The 21,699-nt window shown below is 45.2% G+C and overlaps 1 protein-coding gene across 6 annotated transcripts in view; it reads left to right on the top strand.

Moving 5' to 3' along the window:
- ank2b (ankyrin 2b, neuronal) overlaps positions 1–21,699 on the top strand; it is a 1,291,078-nt gene that overhangs the window by 1,253,658 nt on the left and 15,721 nt on the right. For all 6 annotated transcript variants that reach the window (XM_070871180.1, XM_070871178.1, XM_070871177.1 and 3 more), the window contains one exon: positions 20,358–20,537. In XM_070871180.1, the coding sequence (XP_070727281.1) occupies positions 20,358–20,537 (180 nt within the window). The remainder of the gene's footprint in view (positions 1–20,357; positions 20,538–21,699) is intronic.

The raw sequence follows: 21,699 nt of genomic DNA, 5'->3' as shown, positions 1-21,699 counted from the left end.
AACAGCATATATGTGGAAACTGATGCTGTGTTTTCTGATGATATCGCCAAGTGGCAGCATATAGATGAGAAATAGGAAGTGGCCAAGGGTAGATCCTTGGGGGACACCAGAGGTAACGATGTGGGGATGGGAAGAGAAGCCGTTGCAGGTGATTCTCTGGTTATGATTAGATAGATAAGAATGGAACCAGGCGAGTGCAGTCCCACCCAACTGGACGAAGGTGGAGAGGCGTTGGAGAAGGATAGAGTGGTAAACCGTGTCAAAGGCTGCAGACAAGTCAAGAAGAGATAAGTTTGCCTTCGTCACAGTCACAAAGGATGTCATTTATGACCTTGATGAGAGCCGTTTCAGTACTGTGGCAGGCACGGAAACCGGATTGAAGGGATTCAAACATAGAATTGCGGAAAGATGGGCACAGATTTGGGAGGAGACAACACGTTCAAGAACTTTGGCGAGGAACGGGAGCTTGGAGATGGGTCAGTAATTTGCAAGGACGGGAGGGTTCGAGGGTTGGTTTTTTGAGGAGAGGGATGATGACGTCAGGTTTGAGGGAGAGGGGGACAGTACCTGAGGAGAGAGAACCGTTGACAATGTCAGCTAACATGGGAGCCAGAAAAGGAAGTTGGGTGGTCAACAGTTTGGTGGGAACAGGGTCAGGGGAGCAGGAAGTGGGTCTCATGGACAGAATGAGCTCAGAGAGGGGGAGATCGGAGAGAAACTGGAGAAAGATATGAGGTCAGGGCTAGGGCGGGGGGGGGGGGGAGCCTTAGAGGAAGTTTGGCCCAGTGGGCTAAGAGAAGGAAGAAAAGAGGCAGAGGCAGCTGAACAGATGGTCTTAATCATCGAGGCAAAGAAGTCCATGAGCTCCTCACACTTATTTTTAGAGGTGAGGGTGGAGTCTGGGGAGAGGGGTTTAAAAAGACAGTTAGCAGTGGAGAATAGAAGCCGGTGTTTATCTTTTCATTCCAGAATGATTCTGGAGTAGTGAGTAACTTTGGCAGATGAGAGCAGGACCCAATAATGCTTTATGTTGTCCAGCCAGATCTGGCGGTGAATGGCTAAACTAGTTGTCCGCCAAATCCGTTCAAGTCTGTGTCCCTTGGACTTAAGGGAGCAAAGATCAGGGCTATACCAGCGGGAATGGCCAGGGAGAGAGAGTAATTTTTTTATCAGGGACTAGTACATCAAACGTGGTGGTAAGGGTATGATTGAGCAGATCGGTGGCTGCATAAATGACATGGTGAATGGAGAGCCAAGGTTGGACAGTTGGGAGTTCATAAGTGCAGTTGTAAGAGAGTCGGGCGAGAGTTTTTTCCAGGGACAGACTCTGGAGGAGGTAGGGTTCCATGGGGTGAGGGGGGTGGGGGATGGAGGGCAGTGGTGCAGCAGGAGGGGATTCAAATTCCTGGGGCATTGGAACAGATTCTGGGGGAGGTGGGACCAATACAAACCGGACGGTCTGCACCTGGGCAGGACCGGAACCAATGTCCTAGGGGGAGTGTTTGCTAGTGCTGTTGGGGAGGTGTTAAACTAATATGGCAGGGAGATGGGAACCAATGCAGGGAGACAGAGGGAAACAAAAAGGAGACAAAAGCAAAAGACAGAGAAAGGAGATGAGTAAAAGTGGAGGGCAGAGAAACCCAAGGCAAAAAACAAAAATGGCCACTGAATATAAAGGGGCTGCAGGAGGGGTCAAAACTAGAAAGCATGGTTTAAAAACTAGGATTAAAACACTCTACCTAAACGCACGCAGCATTCGAAATAAAGTAAATGAGTTGACGGCACAAATCATTACAAATGGGTATGATTTGGTGGCCATTACAGAAACATGGTTGCAGGGTGGCCAAGACTGGGAATTAAACATACAGGGGAATCTGATGATTCGGAAAGATGGACAAGAAGGGAAAGGAGGGGGGTAGCTCTGTTAATAAAGGATGATATCAGGGCAGTTGTGAGAGACGATATTGGCTCTAATGAACAAAATGTTGAATCATTGCAGGTGGAGATTAGAGATAGTAAGGGGAAAAAGTCACTGGTGGGCGTAGTTTATAGGACCCCAAATAATAACTTCATGGTGGGGCAGGCAATAATCAAGGGAATAATGGAGGCATGTGAAAAAGGAACGGCAGTAGTCATGGGGGATTTTAACCTACATATCGATTGGTCAACTCAAATCGCACGGGGTAGCCTGGAGGAGGAATTCATAGAATGCATACGGGATTGTTTCTTCGAACAGTATGATACAGAACCTACAAAGGGAGCAAGCTATCTTAGATCTGGTCCTGTGTAATGAGACAGGAAAAATAAACGATCTCCTAGTAAAAGATCCTTTCGGAATGAGTGATCACAGTATGGTTGAATTTGTAATACAGATTGAGGGTGAGGAAGTTGTGTCAGAAACGAGCGTACTATGCTTAAACAAAGGGGACTACAGTGGGATGAGGGCAGAGTTGGCTAAAGTAGACTGGAAACACAGACTAAACGGTGGCACAATTGAGGAACAGTGGAGGACTTTTAAGGAGCTCTTTCATAATGTGCAACAAAAATATATTCCAGTGAAAAAGAAGGGCAGTAAGAGAAGGGATAACCAGCCGTGGATAACCAAGGAAATAAAGGAGAGTATCAAATCAAAGACCAATGCGTATAAGGTGGCCAAGGTTAGTGGGAAACTAGAAGATTGGGAAAATTTTAAACAACAGCAAAGAATGACTAAAAAAGCAATAAAGAAAGGAAAAATAGATTACAAAGGTAAACTTGCGCAAAACATAAAAACAGATAGTAAAAGCTTTTACAGATATATAAAACGGAAAAGAGTGACTAAAGTAAATGTTGGTCCCTTCGAAGATGAGAAGGGGGATTTAATAATGGGAAATGTGAAAATGGCTGAGACCTTAAACAATTATTTTGCTTCGGTCTTCACAGTGGAAGACTCAAAAACCATGCCAAAAATTGCTGGTCACAGGAATGTGGGAAGGGAGGACCTTGAGACAATCACTATCACTAGAGGGGTAGTGCTGGACAGGCTAATGGGACTCAAGGTAGACAAGTCCCCTGGTCCTGATGAAATGCATCCCAGGGTATTAAAAGAGATGGCAGAAGTTATAGCAGATGCATTCGTTATAATCTACCAAAATTCTCTGGACTCTGAGGAGGTACCAACGGATTGGAAAGCAGCTAATGTAACGACTCTGTTTAAAAAAGGAGACAGACAAAAGGCAGGTAACTATAGGCCGGTTAGTTTAACATCTGTAGTGGGGAAAATGCTTGAAACTATCATTAAGGAAGAAATAGCGGGACATCTAGATAGGAATAGTGCAATCAAGCAGACGCAGCATGGATTCATGAAGGGGAAATCATGTTTAACTAATTTCCTGGAATTCTTTGAGATTATAACGAGCATGGTGGATAGAGGTGTACCGATGGATGTGGTGTATTTAGATTTTCAAAAGGCATTCGATAAGGTGCCACAAAAAAGGTTACTGCAGAAGATAAAGGTATGCGGAGTCAGAGGAAATGTATTAGCATGGATAGAGAATTGGCTGGCGAACAGAAAGCAGAGAGTCGGGATAAATGGATCCTTTTCGGGGTGGAAAATGGTGGTTAGTGGTGTGCCACAGGGATCGGTGCTGGGACCACAACTGTTTACAATATACATAGATGACCTGGAAGAGGGGACAGAGTGTAGTGTAACAAAATTTGCAGATGACACAAAGATTAGTGGGAAAGCGGGTTGTGTAGAGGACACAGAGAGGCTGCAAAGAGATTTGGATAGGTTAAGCGAATGGGCTAAGGTTTGGCAGATGGAATACAATGTCAGAAAGTGTGAGGTCATCCACCTTGGGGGGGAAAAAAACAGTAAAAAGGAATATTATTTGAATGGGGAGAAATTACAACATGCTGAGGTGCAGAGGGACCTGGGGGTCCTTGTGTATGAAACTCTTTTTGGAGTTCACCTGCAAAACATAAAACATTAAACGGTGCCACCCGACCTGGGTGACACTCCAGATATTTACAAGGCCCTTTTTTTTTTTTTCCCCCCTTTTTTTTGTTTTTTTTTGTGTTTTTCTTTTTTTGTTTTTTTTTGGGCACTAAAATCACAATTTTCCCCAGTGCTCCCTATAAAAGGGAAGGGGGACACTAAAAGCACCGGCAATTAAAACAAATTAAACTTAAAAACGTAAAATCAAATTAAAATTTGGTTGCCGGGCGTGATGATGCACTCCAGTCCCTCCGGTGCCCACCTCTCGCGGAAGGCCGCGAGCGTACCGGTGGACACCGCGTGCTCCATCTCCAAGGACACCCTGGACCGGATGTAAGAGCGGAAGAGAGGCAGGCAGTCAGGTTGAACGACCCCCTCGACCGCCCGCTGCCTGGACCGGCTGATGGCACCCTTGGCCGTGCCCAGGAGCAGTCCTACGAGGAGGCCTTCGGACCTACCCGCTCCCCTCCGCACAGGGTGCCCAAAGATCAGGAGAGTGGGACTGAAGTGCAGCCAGAATTTCAGGAGCAGCCCCTTCAAATAATGGAACAGGGGCTGCAACCTCGTGCACTCAATAAAAACATGGAACACGGATTCCTCCAGACCGCAGAAATTGCAGGCGGCCTGGGAGTCCGTGAACCGGCTTAAAACTTTGTTGCACGGCACTGCTCCGTGCACCACCCTCCAGGTCAAGTCCCCGATGAATAGTGGGAGGACCCCTGCGTAGAGTGCCCTCCATCGGGGACCCCCGCCTCCTCCGGACGGCAAGATGGTACGCCATGGCGTGTCCGGACGGCCGGCGAGGATGGCAAAGTTGAGGGTGTGCAGGAGCAGCCCGTACAGGAAACCCCTCCGCGCGGAACTGAAAGGCATGGAGGGGATTTCCCCGAGGCGCCTCAAGTTGTGAGGCGCCGGCCCCCGAGGGAGGTTCCGGGGTTTGGCGCCGATGAGGAATTCCGTCCGGACGGGGGTCAGTTCGGACGGGATCTCCCCACGTGCTTGAGCCTCCTCGATGTACCTAACGGAGTCAGGGCCCAGAGCTGTTTTTAGCGACTCGATGGCATCGGCCGCGTGGCGGACGTTGGCAGAGTTTAGGCGCCGCGCCAGCGTGTCTGGCGCCATCCAGCCCGCTCCTCCTCCTTGTGTATGAAACTCTTTTGAGTTTATCTGTGAAAACATAAAACATTAAACGGTGTCACCCGACCTGGGTGACACTCCAGACATTTACAAGGCCCTTTTTTTTTTTTCCCCCTTTTTTGTGTTTTTTTTTGTGGTTTTTTTTGTGTTTTTTCTTTTTTTTTGTTTTTTTTTTGGGCACTAAAGTCACAATTTTTCCCCAGTGCCCCCTATAAAAGGGAAGGGGACACTAAAAGCACCGGCAATTAAAACAAATTACCTTTAAAACGTAAAATCAAATTAAAATTTGGTTGCCGGGCGTGATGATGCACTCCAGTCCCTCCGGTGCCCACCTCTCGCGGAAGGCCGCGAGCGTACCGGTGGACACCGCGTGCTCCATCTCCAAGGACACCCTGGACCGGATGTAAGAGCGGAAGAGAGGCAGGCAGTCAGGTTGAACGACCCCCTCGACCGCTGCCTGGACCGGCTGATGGCACCCTTGGCCGTGCCCAGGAGCAGTCCTACGAGGAGGCCTTCGGACCTACCCGCTCCCCTCCGCACAGGGTGCCCAAAGATCAGGAGAGTGGGACTGAAGTGCAGCCAGAATTTCAGGAGCAGCCCCTTCAAATAATGGAACAGGGGCTGCAACCTTGTGCACTCAATAAAAACATGGAACACGGACTCCTCCAGACCGCAGAAATTGCAGGCGGCCTGGGAGTCCGTGAACCGGCTTAAAAATTTGTTGCACGGCACTGCTCCGTGCACCACCCTCCAGGCCAAGTCCCCGATGAATAGTGGGAGGACCCCCGCGTAGAGTGCCCTCCATCGGGGACCCCCGCCTCCTCCGGACGGCAAGATGGTACGCCATGGCGTGTCCGGACGGCCGGCGAGGATGGCAAAGTTGAGGGTGTGCAGGAGCAGCCCGTACAGGAAACCCCTCCGCGCGGAACTGAAAGGCACGGAGGGGATTTCCCCGAGGCGGCTCAAGTTGTGAGGCGCCGGCCCCCGAGGGAGGTTCCGGGGTTTGGCGCCGATGAGGAATTCCGTCCGGACGGGGGTCAGTTCGGACGGGATCTCCCCACGTGCTTGAGCCTCCTCGATGTACCTAACGGAGTCAGGGCCCAGAGCTGTTTTTAGCGACTCGATGGCATCGGCCGCGTGGCGGACGTTGGCAGAGTTTAGGCGCCGCGCCAGCGTGTCTGGCGCCATCCAGCCCGCTCCTCCTCCTTGTGTATGAATCCCAAAAAGTTAGTTTACAGGTGCAGCAGGTAATCAGAAAGGCAAATGGAATGTTGGCCTTCATTGTGAGAGGGATGGAGTACAAAAGCAGGGAGGTCCTGCTGCAACTGTACAGGGTATTGGTGAGGCCACACCTGGAGTACTGCGTGCAATTTTGGTCACCTTACTTAAGGAAGGATATACTAGTTTTGGAGGGGGTACAGAGACGATTCACTAGGCTGATTCCGGAGATGAGGGGGTTACCTTATGATGATAGATTGAGTAGAGACTGGGTCTTGACTCGGAGTTCAGAAGGATGAGGGGTGATCTTCTAGAAACATTTAAAATCATGAAAGGGATAGACAAGATAGAGGCGCAGAGGTTGTTTCCACTGGTCGGGGAGACTAGAACTAGGGGGCACAGCCTCAAAATACGGGGGAGCCAATTTAAAACCGAGTTGAGAAGGAATTTCTTCTCCCAGAGGGTTGTGAATCTGTGGAATTCTCTGCCCAAGGAAGCAGTTGAGGCTAGCTCATTGAATGTATTCAAGTCACAGATAGATAGATTTTTAACCAATAAGGGAATTAAGGGTTACGGGGAGCGGATGGGTAAGTGGAGCTGAGTCCACGGCCAGATCAGCCATGATCTTATTGAATGGCGGAGCAGGCTCGAGGGGCTAGATGGCCTACTCCTGTTCCTAATTCTTATGTTCTTATGTAGGTGATGGAAAGGTGGTGGAATGGTGCTGTGGGTGGAGAGTGATACGAAGAACTGGTCAGAGATGGCCTTATCTGCGATTGACAAGATGGAAATAGCAAGGCCACGAGAGATGGCCAGGTAGAGGGGGCGGCCATGAATATGGATTGGGGAGTTTACATGGAGGGAGAGATTAAGGGAGGATAGGAGGCTAGTGAACTGAGAGGAGAAGGGAGTATGATGAATTGAGATAGAGGTTGAAATCACCGAGGATGAGAAGTCGTTCGGTGCAGAAGCTGAGGGAGGAAAGTAGTGAAGAAATATCGGTAATAACATTTTTATGGTACTTGGGTGGGCAGTAGAGAACGAGAATTTTAAATGAGATGTGAAAGGGGTGGAATAGCGGGAGAGTCACAAAGGAGGCAAACGTGCCGGGGGAGGAGGAGGACAGACCAAATTGCCATTTGTCTACGTTAAAATATGGAATATATACACAAATAAAGTTTACAATGTCCTTATTACACATCTACTTGTAAAATGATGAGTATCAAAACTTTTTAAAGATTTGCTGGTGAGAGCCACACCGGGGACAAGTGGTGGAAGGTATAGCCAGACAGGGAGGCTTCATTTAAGGGTAAGGTGTCATCTCCCCTCAACCAAGTTTCCTTCAGGGCCATGATGTCGATACCATCATCTACGATAAACTCATTAATGGCAAGGGTCTTGTTCGCAAGCAAACGGACATTCTGGAGGGAGATGCGTAAAGGTCAGTGATGGCTGACCCACTGCCAGTGTCCACAGGATCAGCGCTGGGGCAGTGGGGGTGAGTTGGATGGGGAGGAGATTTCCAAGATTATCCCCCTGTGGACACGCTGGGCAGGAAGGTCGGCAAGAGAGTAGGGTGGGATAGTTGGGGTTGCTGCTCATAAGGAGGCAGCGACGAGTGCCTTGATGGGCCCTTCGTAGGATGCCAAGAGAGGCACAGAAAGAAGCTGTAAGCTTATCTAGGAGGGAGTCTATGACCCCTAGTTCTAGACTCCCCAGCAAGGAGAATAATGTTCCCAGTACCTAACCTATCAAGCACCTTAATTATATACATTTCAATGAGATCACCTCTCATTCTTCTAAACTCTGGAGAATATAGGCCTAGTCTATTCAATCTCTCATCACAGGACAATCCCCCCTCCCACTAATCAGTCTAATGAACCTCTGTTGCACTCCCTCTAAGGCCTTGGGTAAGGAGACCAAAACTGTACACAGTACTCCAAGGTCTTACCAAAGCCCTACAAAATTGTAGTAAGACTTCTTTACTCTTGTACTCCAATCCTTTTGTAATAAACATACCACTTGCTTTCCGAGTACCTGCACTTTAACTTTCTGTGTTTCGTGTACAAGAATTCCCAGGTCTCTCTGAATACCAGCATTTCCCAATCTCTCATCATTTAAAACATTTTCTGCTTTTCTATTCTTCCTACTAAAGTGGATAACTTCACATCTCTCCACTTTATATTCCATCCGCCATGTTCTTGCCCACTTACTTAACCTGTCTATATCCCTTTGCATCCTCTTCACAGATTACTTTCCCACCTAGGTTTGGATTGTCAGCAAACTTGGATACATTGCACTTGGTCCCTTCATCTAAGTCATTAATATAGACTGTAAATAGCTGAGGCCCAAGCACTGATCCTTGCAGTCATCATCATAGGCGGTCCCTCGAAACGAGGATGACTTGCTTCCACGCCAAAAAAGGATGAGTTCACAGGTGTTTCAATGAAGGACCTAATATTCCAGATCCTGAACTACATATTGAAGGGTGGAAGATACCTGTGCGTGGATTTTTTTTAATGTGTGGTGGCCGTTGCATACCAGCCACCACATGGGCTTGACAGAGTTAGGTCTTGGTCCAGTGGCAAGGATTAACCAAGACAACTGGAGACCTGCTCTGCTGCATGTACCATGCTAGTTACAGCCTGCCAACCCAAACTCACTGTTTTCTGTCCATTAGCTAATCCTCAATCCATGCTGGTATATTAGCCCCAATCCCACGAGCCCTAATTTTTGTGTAATAACCTCTTGCATGTGACCTTATCGAATGCTTTTCAAAAATCCAAATACACTACATCTATTGCTTCCACCTTATCTACCCTGCTAGCTACAAGCTCAAAAAAACCCGAACAGATTATTCAAACACGATTTCCCTTTCATAAATCATGTTGACTCTGCCCAATCATACTACAATTTTCCAAGCATCCTGTTACCACATCCCTAATAATAGATTCTAGCATTTTCCCTACTATTGATGTCAGGCCAACTAGTCTGTAGTTCCCCATTTTCTCTCTCCCTCCTTTCTTGAATTGGAAGGATACATGTGCTACCTTCCAATCCGCGGGGACTGTTCCAGAATCTATGGAATTCTGGAAGATCGAAACCAATGCATCCATTATCTCTTTAGCCACTTATTTTAAAACCCTAGGATGTTGGTCGTCAGGTTAGGGGATTTGTCGGCTTTTATTCCCATTAATTGTTCTCGTACTGTTTCTTTACTAATCTAAATTTCTTTTAGTTCCTCATTTCTCACTAGACTCTTGGTTCCCCGCTATTTCCAGAATGGTTTTTGTACTTTCTGTGATGACAGATACAAAGGCCTAGAAATTGGAAGATTTAGCACTGGTTATTAAGGCTCATTTTGCTGAAAACAATGCGGTCTCCTTGCTTCCGACCGCTGTCAGCGGATCGCGTGCTGGCCAATATTTTCGGAAGGTTGGCAGCCCTGCCGTTGCCTGCGCTCGCCACAAGTATTTTAATCAGCAGGAGCGTGATGTCAAATTTAGGCACATTCATCCATCTTGGAGCTCTGTGCTCCTCTTACCACCCTCTCCAATGTGTGCAGCCATTGACAGCGTGTCGAGACGTGAGAAGGTGGCAGTGAGCTATAACCCGGACAGTAAACCGCTGCTGAGATAATGGTAACTATGGAGAGCTCAGACTATCTAATTGGAGTGAAAACTGTTTCCAATGAGATGCATCAAATCTCCCCCCAGTCAGTCAAATATTTTTTACATGAGGTAAATATTTTTTAAATAAGCTATACTGTTGTAAGAATATCAGGAAAACATCAATGCTGCATTTCCTTACATTTTATACATTGGATTTTCTAGTTTTGGAACTGATTAAAAAAAATGATTAAGAAAGGGAAGATAGACGATGAAAGTAAACTAGAACAAAATATAACAACAGATAGCAAGAGTTTCTATAAGTATATAAAAAGGAAAAGAGTGGCTAAAGTAAATGTTGGTCCCTTAGAGGACGAGACCGGGGAATTGGTAATGGGGAACATGAAGATGACAGAAACTCTGAACAAATATTTTGTATCAGTCTTTACGGTAGAGGACACTAACAGTATTCCAACAGTGGATAGTCTATAGCGGGGGAGGAACTTAAAACAATCACAATCACTAAGGAGGTGGTACTCAGTAAGATAATGGGACTAAAAGCAGATAAATCCCCTGGACCTGATGGCTTGCATCCTAGGGTTTTAAGCGAAGTAGCGGCAGGGATTGTGGATGCATTGATTGTAATTTACCAAAATTCCCTGGATTCTGGGGAGGTCCCAGCAGATTGGAAAACTGCAAATGTAACGCCCGTATTTAAAAAAGGAGGCAGACAAAAAGCAGGAAACTATAGACCAGGTAGCCTAACATCTTGTTGAGAAAATGTTGGAGTCCATTATTAAAAAAGCAGTGGCAGGACATTTGAAAAAGCAAAATTTGGTCAGGCAGAGTCAGCATGGATTTATGAAGGGGAAGTCATATTTGACAAATTTGCTGGAATTCTTTGAGGATGTAACAAACAGGGTGGATAAAGGGTGGATGTGGTGTATTTGGACTTCCAGAAGGCATTTGACAAGGTGCCATATAAAAGGTTACTGTACAAGCTAAAAGTTCACGGGGTTGGGGGTAATATATTAGCATGGATAGAGGATTGACTAACTAACAGAAAACAGAGAGTCGGGATAAATGGTTCATTCTCTGGTTGGCAACCAGTAACTAGTGGTGTGCAGCAGGGATCAGTGCTGGGACCCCAACTATTTACAATCTATATTAATGACTTGGAAGAAGGGACTGAGTGTAATGTAGCCAAGTTTGCTGATGATACAAAGATGGGAGGAAAAGCAATGTGTGAGGAGGACACAAAAAATCTGCAAAAGGACAAAGACAGGTTAAGTGAATGGGCAAAAATTTGGCAGATGGACTATAATGTTGGAAAGTTTGAGGTTATCCACTTTGGCAGAAAAAAATCAAAGAGCAAGTTATTATTTAAATGGAGAAAGATTGCAATGTGCTGCAGTACAGCGGGACCTGGGAGTACTTGTGCATGAAACACAAAAGGTTAGCATGCAGGTACAGCATGTGATCAGGAAGACCAATGGAATCTTGGCCTTTATTGCAAAGGGGATGGAGTTTAAAAGCAGGGAAGTCTTGCTACAGCTGTACAGGATATTATTGAGGCCACACCTGGAATACTGTGTGCAGTTTTGGTTTCCATATTTATGAAAGGATATACTTGCTTTGGAGGCAGTTCGGAGAAGGTTTACTCAGTTGATTCCGGAGATGAGGGAGTTGACTTATGAGGAAAGGTTGAGTAGGTTAGGCCTCTACTCATTGGAATTCAGAAGAATGAGAGGTGATCTTATTGAAATGTATAAGATTATGAGGGGGCTTGACAAGGTGGATGCAGAGAGGATGTTTCCACTGATGGGGGAGACTAGAACTAGAGAGCATGATCTTAGAATAAGGGGCCGCCCATTTAAAACTGAGATGAGGAGAAATTTCTTCTCTGAGGGTTGTAAATCTGTGGAATTTGCTGCCTCAGAGAGCTGTGGAAGCTGGTTCATTGAAACATTTAAAACAGAAATAGACAGTTTTTTAAACGATAGGGGGATAAGGGGTTATGGGGAGCGGGCAGGGAAGTGGAACTGAGTCCATGATCAGATCAGCCATGGCGAAGCAGGCTCAAGGGGCAGTATGGTCTACTCCTGTTCCTATTTCTTATGTTCTTATAAGATACAAAATATGGAAGTCTGTTTTTAAAATACTTAACACCATATTCTCACCAAGAGTTCTTCAAAAGTCTGCTGTTAAAAATGTAGCTGAATTCTCATCTACACATTTTACACCAGTAACTCCTGACCAAGAGGTTCATGTTCCCCTTTAAAAAAAAATGATTTCAATGAATTTTTCATGTAACGGTTTAAAGACATCTGTGCTAGAATCTTTGTGGTGTTTCCAGTCACAGTCCCTCCAGATCTGGGCCTGTGCTTTAAGAGCCACCCACCAGGGAGTGAATCCCCTATGTGATATGCCAGCTAGTGCACTGTCACTGCTAGCTCCAAGGTGGTGCATCCCCATCCCCTTCCTCCAGCATCATGGTGGAGCACAAACCTTCACACAGCAACCATCTGGTGAAACATCTGTGAACCTATGGCAGCCAGTGAAAGTCTGGTGGACCCCACACAAGACCCAGACTAATGTCTGTGCAAGTAAGAGGGGAGCCGAAGACAAACACATACTTCCTAATGTGCCACAACGCCCAATACTCAAACCCTACAAGTGACATCACCTGACTCGATATCTCCTGATCAGCACAACCAAGGAACCATCACCAAATGATATGAAACAGTCAGATGCAATCTTCTACTGAGGTTAGCGTCGGAAAGTGTGCGTTGCATAAAAGATTCTGTGCTCCACTCATGTAAATCAGCAGGTAACACCAAAATACCGGTGCTGCCTGCACCCATTTTGCGGACGGCCATTAACCTTAGCCCATGGTGTCACCAGTCTTTTTCTGGCCTAATCGAATTTCTAGACCAAAATATTTGTTTAATGTCTCTGCCATTTCCTTATTGCTCATTCTAATTTATCCTGTCTCTGCCTGTAAGGGACACACGTTTACTTTCGCTAATCTCTTTATTTTTACATACCTATAGAAGCTTTTACAATTTGTTTTTAATAGACTTTAGTTTACTCTTTTATTCTATTTTCTCTTTCTTTATCAATTTCTTTGTCATCATTTGCTGAGTTCTAAAAACCTCCCAATCCTTCGGCTTACTACTCTTTTTGGCAACATAAGCCAGTTCCTTTAATCTAATACTATGTTTCACTTCTGTTGTTCGCACGGTTGGACAACTTTTCCCATGGGGTTTGTATTCCTTAAAGGAATGTATATTCATTGTGAATTATGAATTAATTCTTTAAATGTTTTCCATTGCTTATCTGCCATCATATCTTTTGATCTAGCTTCCCAATTTACCTCAGCCAACTCACCCCTCATAACTACGTAGTTTGCTTTGTTCAGATTTAAGACCCTAGTTTCAGATTTGACTAAATCGTTCTCAAACTCAATATAAAATTCTATTGTATTATGATCACTCTTCCTCAGAGGCACCTTTCCTAATAGGTTATTAATTAACACTGTCTAATTGCACAATACTAGATCAAAATTGTCTGTTCCCTAGATGCCGGTTCCTCGACATACTGATCTAGAAAACTATCTTGAACGTGCTCCACGAACTCATTCTGCAAGTTTATTTGCCCAGTCTATATGAAGATTAAAGTCCCCCACGATTACTGTATTACCCTTTTTACATGCACCTCTAATTTCCTGATTTATTCTGTCCTCGACATGACTATTACTGTTCGGGAGGCTATAAACTACTCTCGCCAGTGTTTTCTATCGTAATTGTTTCTTAGCTCCACCCAAAGGATTTTATATCTCGATTTTCCGACCTAAGATTCGCTCTCCTTATTGTCTTTATCTCATTGTTTATTACCAGGGCTATCCAGCGGCTCTTTTCCATTTTGCCTATCTCTTCTAAAAGTCAAGTATCCTGGAATATTTAGTTCCCAACCTTGGTCACTCTGCAACCACATCTCTGTAATGCCTATTATATCAAAACTATTTATTTCTATCTGTACTATTAATTCATCTATTTTATTTCGAATGCTTTGCACATTCAGATATATTGCATTTAGCTTTAACCTTTTTCTATTTTTCCCTGATGTCACCTTAGTCACTGATACCCTATTATCTTTGTTAAGCTCTATATCCCTTCTTGACCTACTCTGTTTATTTTTACCCAAATCATCATCATCATCATCATAGGCAGTCCCTCAAAATCGAGGAAGACTTGATTCCACTCTAAAAGTGTGTTCTTAGGTGACTGGACAGTCCAATACGGGAACCACAGTCTCTGTCACAGGTGGGACAGACAGTCGTTGAAGGAAAGTGTGGGTGGGACTGGTTTGCCGCGTGCTCCTTCCGCCGCCTGCGCTTGTTTTCTGCATGCTCTCGGCGACGCGACTCAAGATGCTCAGCGCCCTCCTGGATGCACCTCCTCCACCTAGGGCGGTCTTTAGCCAGGGACTCCCAGGTGTCGGTTGGGATGTTGCATTTTATCAGGGAGGCTTTGAGGGTGTCCTTGAAACGTTTTCTCTGCCCACCTTGGGCTCGCTTGCCGTGTAGGAGTTCCGAATAGAGGGTTTGCTTTGGGAGACTTGTGTCAGGCATGCGAACAATGTGGCTCACCCAACGGAGCTGGTCGAGTGTGGTCAGTGCTTCGATGCTGGGAATGTTGGCCTGATCGAGGACGCTAACGTTGGTGCGTCTGTCCTCCCAGGGGATTTGCAGGATCTTGCGGAGACATCATTCGTGGTATTTCTCCAGAGATTTGAGGTGTCTACTGTATATGGTATATGTCTCTGAGCCATACAGGAGAGCAGGTATCACTATTGCCCTGTCGACCATGAGCTTGGTGGCAGATTTGAGGGCCTGATCTTCGAACACTCTTTTCCTCAAGTGGCCAAAGGCTGCACTGGCGCACTGGAGGCGGTGTTGAACCTCGTCGTCGATATCTGCCCTTGCTGATAATAGGCTCCCGGGGTATGGAAAGTGGTCCACATTGTCCAGGGCCGCGACATGGAATTTGATGACTGGGGGGCAGTGCTGTGTGGGGGGGGGGGGGGGGGTCAGGTTGGTGGAGGACTTTTGTCTTACGGATGTTTAGTGTCAGGCCCATGCTTTCGTACGCCTCAGTGAAGATGTTGACTATTCTGTTCTATAGCCTTGACATTTCTCTTACTGCTTTTTAATTTACCCTTTCCAAATCCTCACACCCCCTTCATTAGTTTAAAGGCTGATCTTCCACCCTAGTTATTCGATTCACCAGGACACTGGTCCCAGGCTGGTTTAAGTGGAACCCCTCCTCATGGAACAACAGCCTCTTTCCCCAGTACTGCTGCCAGTGCCTCATAAATCAAACCTCCTGGCTCCCACACCAAAGTGATGCAGGAAATGTGTGCCAGTACACACTTTATGTAACAATTTCAATCTATGGAAGTCACAAATTACATCGTTTGTGACTGTGACAAAGGCAAACTATCCCTCCTCGTCCTTCTTGACTTGTCTGCAGCCTTTGACATGGTTGACCACTCTATCATTCTCCAATGCCTCTCCACCATCATCCAGTTGGGTGGGACAACACTCGCCTGGTTCCATTCTTATCTATCTAATCATAGCCTGAGAATCACCTGCAACGGCTTCCCTTCCCGCTCTCGCATTGTTACCTCTGGTGTTCCCCAAGGATCGATCCTTGGCCTCCTCCTATTGCTCCCCTTAACAGAGGGTTCAATATCCAGGTGACATAGATTTAAAGTAGTTGGTAGAAGGCTTATGGGAGAGATGAGGGAAAAAAAATTGTTATATATGTGGACTTGTATTTACTCTGTACAGCCACCAGAGGGCTCATCCCCTGGAGTCCCAAGGGATTCCATAATCCCTTGGGAGCACAGGTATTTAAGGAGGCCTCACAGGTTGGAGAGGCACTCTGGAGACCTGCAATAAAAGACTGTCACACTTTACTTTGAGCTCACAGTGTTCCATCTGACTCTTTCTCCATACACACTTTCACCCAGAAGGTGGTGGGGGTTTGGAACTCACTGCCTGAAAGGATGGTAGAAGCAGAAACTCCAATCATATTTTAAAAAGTACTTGGATGTGCACTTAAAGAGCCGTGACCTACAGGGTTATGGACCTAGTGCTGGAAGGTGTAATTAGGCTGGGTAGCTCTTTTTCGACCGGCACCGACACGATGGGCTGAATGACCTCCTTCTGTGTCTTAATTTTTCTATGATCTACATGTTGCCCCTTGGTGACATCAACCGAAAACACAGCGTCAGTTTCTACATGTACGTTGATTACACCCAGCTGAACCTCACTACCACTTATCTCAACCCTTCACTGGTCTCTAGACTGCTTGTCTGACATCCAGTTCTGGATGAGCAGAAATTTTCTCCAGTTGACTATTGGAAAGACCAAAGCCATTGTTTTCAGTCCGTTCTCTAGCCACTGACAGCATCTCTCTCTCCAACTTCTGTCTGAGGCTGAACCACACTATTCGCAACCTTGGTGTCATATTTGACCCTGAAATGAGCTTGCGACCATATATCCGCAGCATAACTAAGACCACCTACTTCCACCTCCGTAACATTGCCCATCTCCACCTTTGCCTTAGCTCTTCTGCTGCTGAAACCCTCATCCATGCCTTTCTTACCTCTTGACTTGACTATTCCAATACCCTACGTAAACTTGAGGTGATCCAAAACTCGGCTGGGCGTGCCCTAATTCACACCCACTCATCCATCATCCCTGTGCTTCCTAACCTACATTGGCTCCCAGTTAAGCAACGCCTTGCTTTCAAAATTGTCATCCTTGTTTTCAAATCCTTCCATGGCCTTGCCTCTCCCTATCTCTGTAATTTCCTTCAGCCCCACAACCCCTCCAGGATATCTGTGCTGCTCTAATTCTAACCTCTTGAGCATCCCTGATTATAATCGCTCAACCATTGGTGTGCATGCCTTCTGTTGCCTAGCCCCTAAGCTCTGGAATTCTCAGGCTAAACCTCTCCGTCTCTCTACCCCTCTTTGCTCCTTTAAGACGCTCCTTAAAACCTAGCTCTTTGACCATGCTTTTGGTACTTACCCTAATTGCTCCTTATGTGGCTTGGTGTCACATGTTTTGACTCATAATACTCCTATGAAGCACCATGGGACATTTCACTTTGTTAAAGGCGCTATATAAATACAAGTTGTTGTTACATTATAGAAATGGTACATCGATTGCACATTTCCTATTTCTCACATTTCAAGCACTACTTTCAAATTTTCTGTATTACTCTCCAAAAAAGTATAAACGAAAGGATACTCCAGCAAACACAAAATATCAGCACTAGCATGTCTACAGCCCCTTAAGTCAGCTCTGTGAACTTACCTTGTGTTTCCTTAACAGCAATTAGACTTTATAGCCTTAACACTTTAGCAGAACTAAAATACATTGGCTCAAAAATTGCGGTCAGAGGCTTCCTGCGGGCGGATGCCTCCAACTGAAATTTTTTAACAAAAGTACCTGGTGGTCCCGGAGGAAGGTATATTTACGGTCCGAGGCCTCCTTTCGCAGCCCAGTGTATGGGCTCACACATCCCAGGAATGTAAGCGTAACCTGTCATCATGTGGGCCTGGACCACCAATGAACATGGAGTATTCTCATTGATAATAATGGGAGCTCTGTTTGTACGAGTGTCCATTATTATCATTGAGAATACCCCCAAAAACACAAACACAACACAACACAATCAATAAAAAAACCTCACATATTTAAAATGAACTGAAATTGAATTAAATTAAATGTTTTTAGAAAAAAATACTTTTTTGAAAATGTTTTTAAAATGTTTTAATAGCGTTAAAAATAAACTTACTTTAATGGACAGGGTTTTAATATAAAAATTAGTGATAAAATTGAATTTTTCTATCTTTTAAAACTCTTACACTGATAAAAGTAGGCTATATGCCTGCTTTTACCAGGCGTAAGAGTTTGAAGGACATTCGCTGGGCAAGAGTTGGGAAAATAGCCCAAATCTCTGCACGCGAATGTCCTTCTCCCGGGAATGTTTGTAATCTGTCAAAAAACATTTTAACAGATCGCAAATGCCGCTCTCGGCGCATGCGCATCGTGTGCCGAGAACTGGCATTTGCGAGGCCTCTTCGGGCACGTGTGCACATCATACACACCCGGAGAGGCCGCATTTATAGCCCAATGTGATTTACATGATATCATTTTGCTGCCCTTTGTACTGCATCCTCTGCTTTACAGTGAACGGCACTACAGTAGATTTGCTAACACATACATTAAAGAGTTGCATATAGGATGTCTGGCACCACCTCATAGTGTTACACTTGAAAGTGTCCTATTTGCATCTGATTGCCTTGAATATCATAATCATATTACAGCAACAAATCACAATTAAACAATTTCAAATAAAATATTTAAAACGAAAGACGATCGTTTGCTGCTGGCTTCATCAAGCTTGATAATGTAGCCTTTCTTCAAGGGAAGTAGGCAGAGATATACGATCCATTGTGAATGCAGAGAAACTTCTCTGAGCAACAGCAATACGCCTCTAATTGACCTCACAATGTGCCTATTTAGAACATTTTTGCACAACTAATGTTCAACTAATTTACTGGAATTCTTTGAGGATATAACGAGCATGGTGGATAGAGGTGTACCGATGGATGTGGTGTATTTAGATTTCCAAAAGGCATTTGAGAGGTGCCACACAAAAGGTTACTGCAGAAGGTAAAGGTAGGCGGAGTTAGAGGAAATGTATTAGCATGGATAGAGAATTGGCTGGATAACAGAAAGCAGAGAGTCGGGATAAATGGGTCCTTTTCGGGTTGGAAATCGGTGGTTAGTGGTGTGCCATAGGGATCGGTGCTGGGATCACAACTGTTTACAATATACATAGATGACCTGGAAGAGGGGACAGAGTGTAGTGTAACAAAATTTGCAGATGACACAAAGATTAGTGGGAAAGCGGGTTGTGTAGAGGACACAGAGAGGCTGCAAAGAGATTTAGATAGGTTAAGCGAATTGGCTAAGGTTTGGCAGATGGAATACAATGTCGGAAAATGTGAGGTCATCCACCTTGGAAAAGAAAACAGTAAAAGGGAATATTATTTGAATGGGGAGAAATTACAACATGCTGCGGTGCAGAGGGACCTGGGGGTCCTTGTGCATGAATCCCAAAAAGTTAGTTTGCAGGTGCAGCAGGTAATCAGGAAGGCGAATGGAATGTTGGCCTTCATTGCGAGAGGGCTGGAGTACAAAAGCAGGGAGGTCCTGCTGCAACTGTACAGGGTATTGGTGAGACCGCACCTGGAGTACTGCGTGCAGTTTTGGTCACCTTACTTAAGGAAGGATATACTAGCTTTGGACGGGGTACAGAGACGATTCACTGGGCTGATTCCGGAGATGAGGGGGTTACCTTATGAAGATAGATTTAATAGACTGGGTCTTTACTCGTTGGAGTTCAGAAGGATGAGGGGTGATCTTATAGAAACATTTAAAATAATGAAAGGGATAGACAAGATAGAGGCAGAGAGGTTGTTTCCACTGGTCGGGGAGACTAGAACTAGGGGGCACGGCCTCAAAATACGGGGGAGCCAATTTAAAACCGAGTTGAGAAGGAATTTCTTCTCCCAGAGGGTTGTGAATCTGTGGAATTCTCTGCCCAAGGAAGCAGTTGAGGCTAGCTCATTGAATGTATTCAAATCACAGATAGATAGATTTTTAACCAATAAGGGAATTAAGGGTTATGGGGAGCGGGCGGGTAAGTGGAGCTGAGTCCACGGCCAGATCAGCCATGATCTTGTTGAGTGGCGGAGCAGGCTCGAGGGGCTAGATGGCCTACTCCTGTTCCTAATTCTTATGTTCTTATGTTCTTAGAAGTAGTTGCACAGTGGTTTATAGGAACAGGCTAGATTCAGCACATTTGCACCTTAGCAGCTTTCATGAAAGCAATCCACTTAACCCTTGGGGTTCCCTTGTTCGGGCTACCCACTCCGATCACATCCAGAGCTCCCCTCACCATTTACCTGGGTCCCTGGCTGTGGCCTCCTGCCTCCTGCAGTTGCCCGCCGGCCCAGTAGTGGATCTGTCTGGGTTTGCAAGAACATTTATGGTAGTAACAGCCGGGCTTCCATGTCCCCGGACTCCCCAGTTTGCCGCCCGCATAGGGGCTCAAGCGCACTGTCCCCGCCCCCATCCCCCATTAAAATCGGAGCCATAATAACCTCTTTTTCCTTTTTACTGACTGACATGCTATATATTTCCAGCATTTTCTGTTTTTATACTATTCAAGATCCGCTGGTCTTTGATATTAATGTTTCCAGATGCTATTTTGTTTATAGAAGTATAGAATACTTAATATCACAAAATCCTGTGTGTGTACCCACAGATGACATTTTCAGAACCACAAGTGGCCTCTGGCTCTGAATTCCAGTCAGAGCAGGTTGAGGGTCGCAGAGTCAGTAGGGTCATCAAGACGACTGTCGTCCATGGAGACAGAATGGAGAAACACCTCGGAGACCCCAAGTTAGCTTCTGACCTTCCAACAGCCAAAGATGATTTTAATATGGTATGACACTTTCAAATCCTTACATTTGTCTTTTTATTCAATGTAACTTTTCTTTTGATTTCTTTTGATTTTCTACAGAATACCATTCTGAATAAAAATGCTGTTAAATATGTAGGCAGATAAATTATTTTAAGTATGATCTATTTTGTTTGGGCTTGTCATTCCAAATAACTGATCAAGTCTTGTAACAATGTACAATCTCGACTTTTCCTTTTTTGAAGCAAAAGAGCATTCCAAACTTAATTTGGTAAATTTCTGGATAAAATACTTTTAATCAAAGTACCTTTCTTGGACTTTAAGTTTTGGCACATCCTGGTATTAGCCTGCAACCAACACAGCCTTTTACTTGGGTTTCTGGAAATTGATTGAGAGCCAGGTATGATTGGACGTCCATCTCACCTTGACTAAAAATAGAATATGATGAGCCATGATACAGTCTGCAACCTGGCCATTTTCTGTCACACTTAAAGATTTTCATCTTACAGTTTATGGATAGTTTAACAATTTATTTGATTTTTATTCTTTCCCCATTCTGAATGTATTTTCTCTCCCATCTTAGGGTCTTGCTGTATGAGTGGGCGTGCAGATGATCTGCTTCCAGATCTCTGCCAATGCTCTTCTCAAGCTGCCCATTAGGAAGTGTGCAAGAGGAACCCATATTGACTGATTCTCTGATTCTTCCCTCTTGTGGGGAATCTCAAGTGTTAATACGCATACTTATACGGTATATACTTATGTATAAGGTGACTACATGTAGCCTACTCCTGTTCCTATGTTCTTAAGTATCCTCCTCCACTTTCCATCAAAAATTCTGATAAAAACCTATGACTCCTGCATAGAACCCTACCAGTATGGCTCCCCTGAGAGCAGGAAATGTGATTTTAATACAATTGCCCGTTCCACGTGCTGCCACTGCTCTGCACAGACAGGGAGGGGGAGATTGGAAGTCCAACCGAAGAGAGCAGGCGATCGAGAGCCTGACACAGGTGAATGGTGTTGGAAAGGCCATAATTGACAGGAGAGCAGGGCAGGGCCAGTAACAGGTGAGTGTGATCTGTAGAGTAAGATACAATACTATGCCGTATTCTCAACCCCCAAACATTAACCGTAATTTATATTGTGATCAATTGAACAGCACCCTGATACACTAAAGTGTCCTCTG

The sequence above is a fragment of the Pristiophorus japonicus genome, chromosome 2 (genome assembly GCF_044704955.1).
Source record: "Pristiophorus japonicus isolate sPriJap1 chromosome 2, sPriJap1.hap1, whole genome shotgun sequence".
In the NCBI taxonomy this organism is placed as follows: domain Eukaryota; kingdom Metazoa; phylum Chordata; class Chondrichthyes; family Pristiophoridae; genus Pristiophorus; species Pristiophorus japonicus.
The sequence above is the reverse complement of the archived record's forward strand: the minus strand, read 5'-3'. Positions and strand labels throughout refer to the sequence as shown.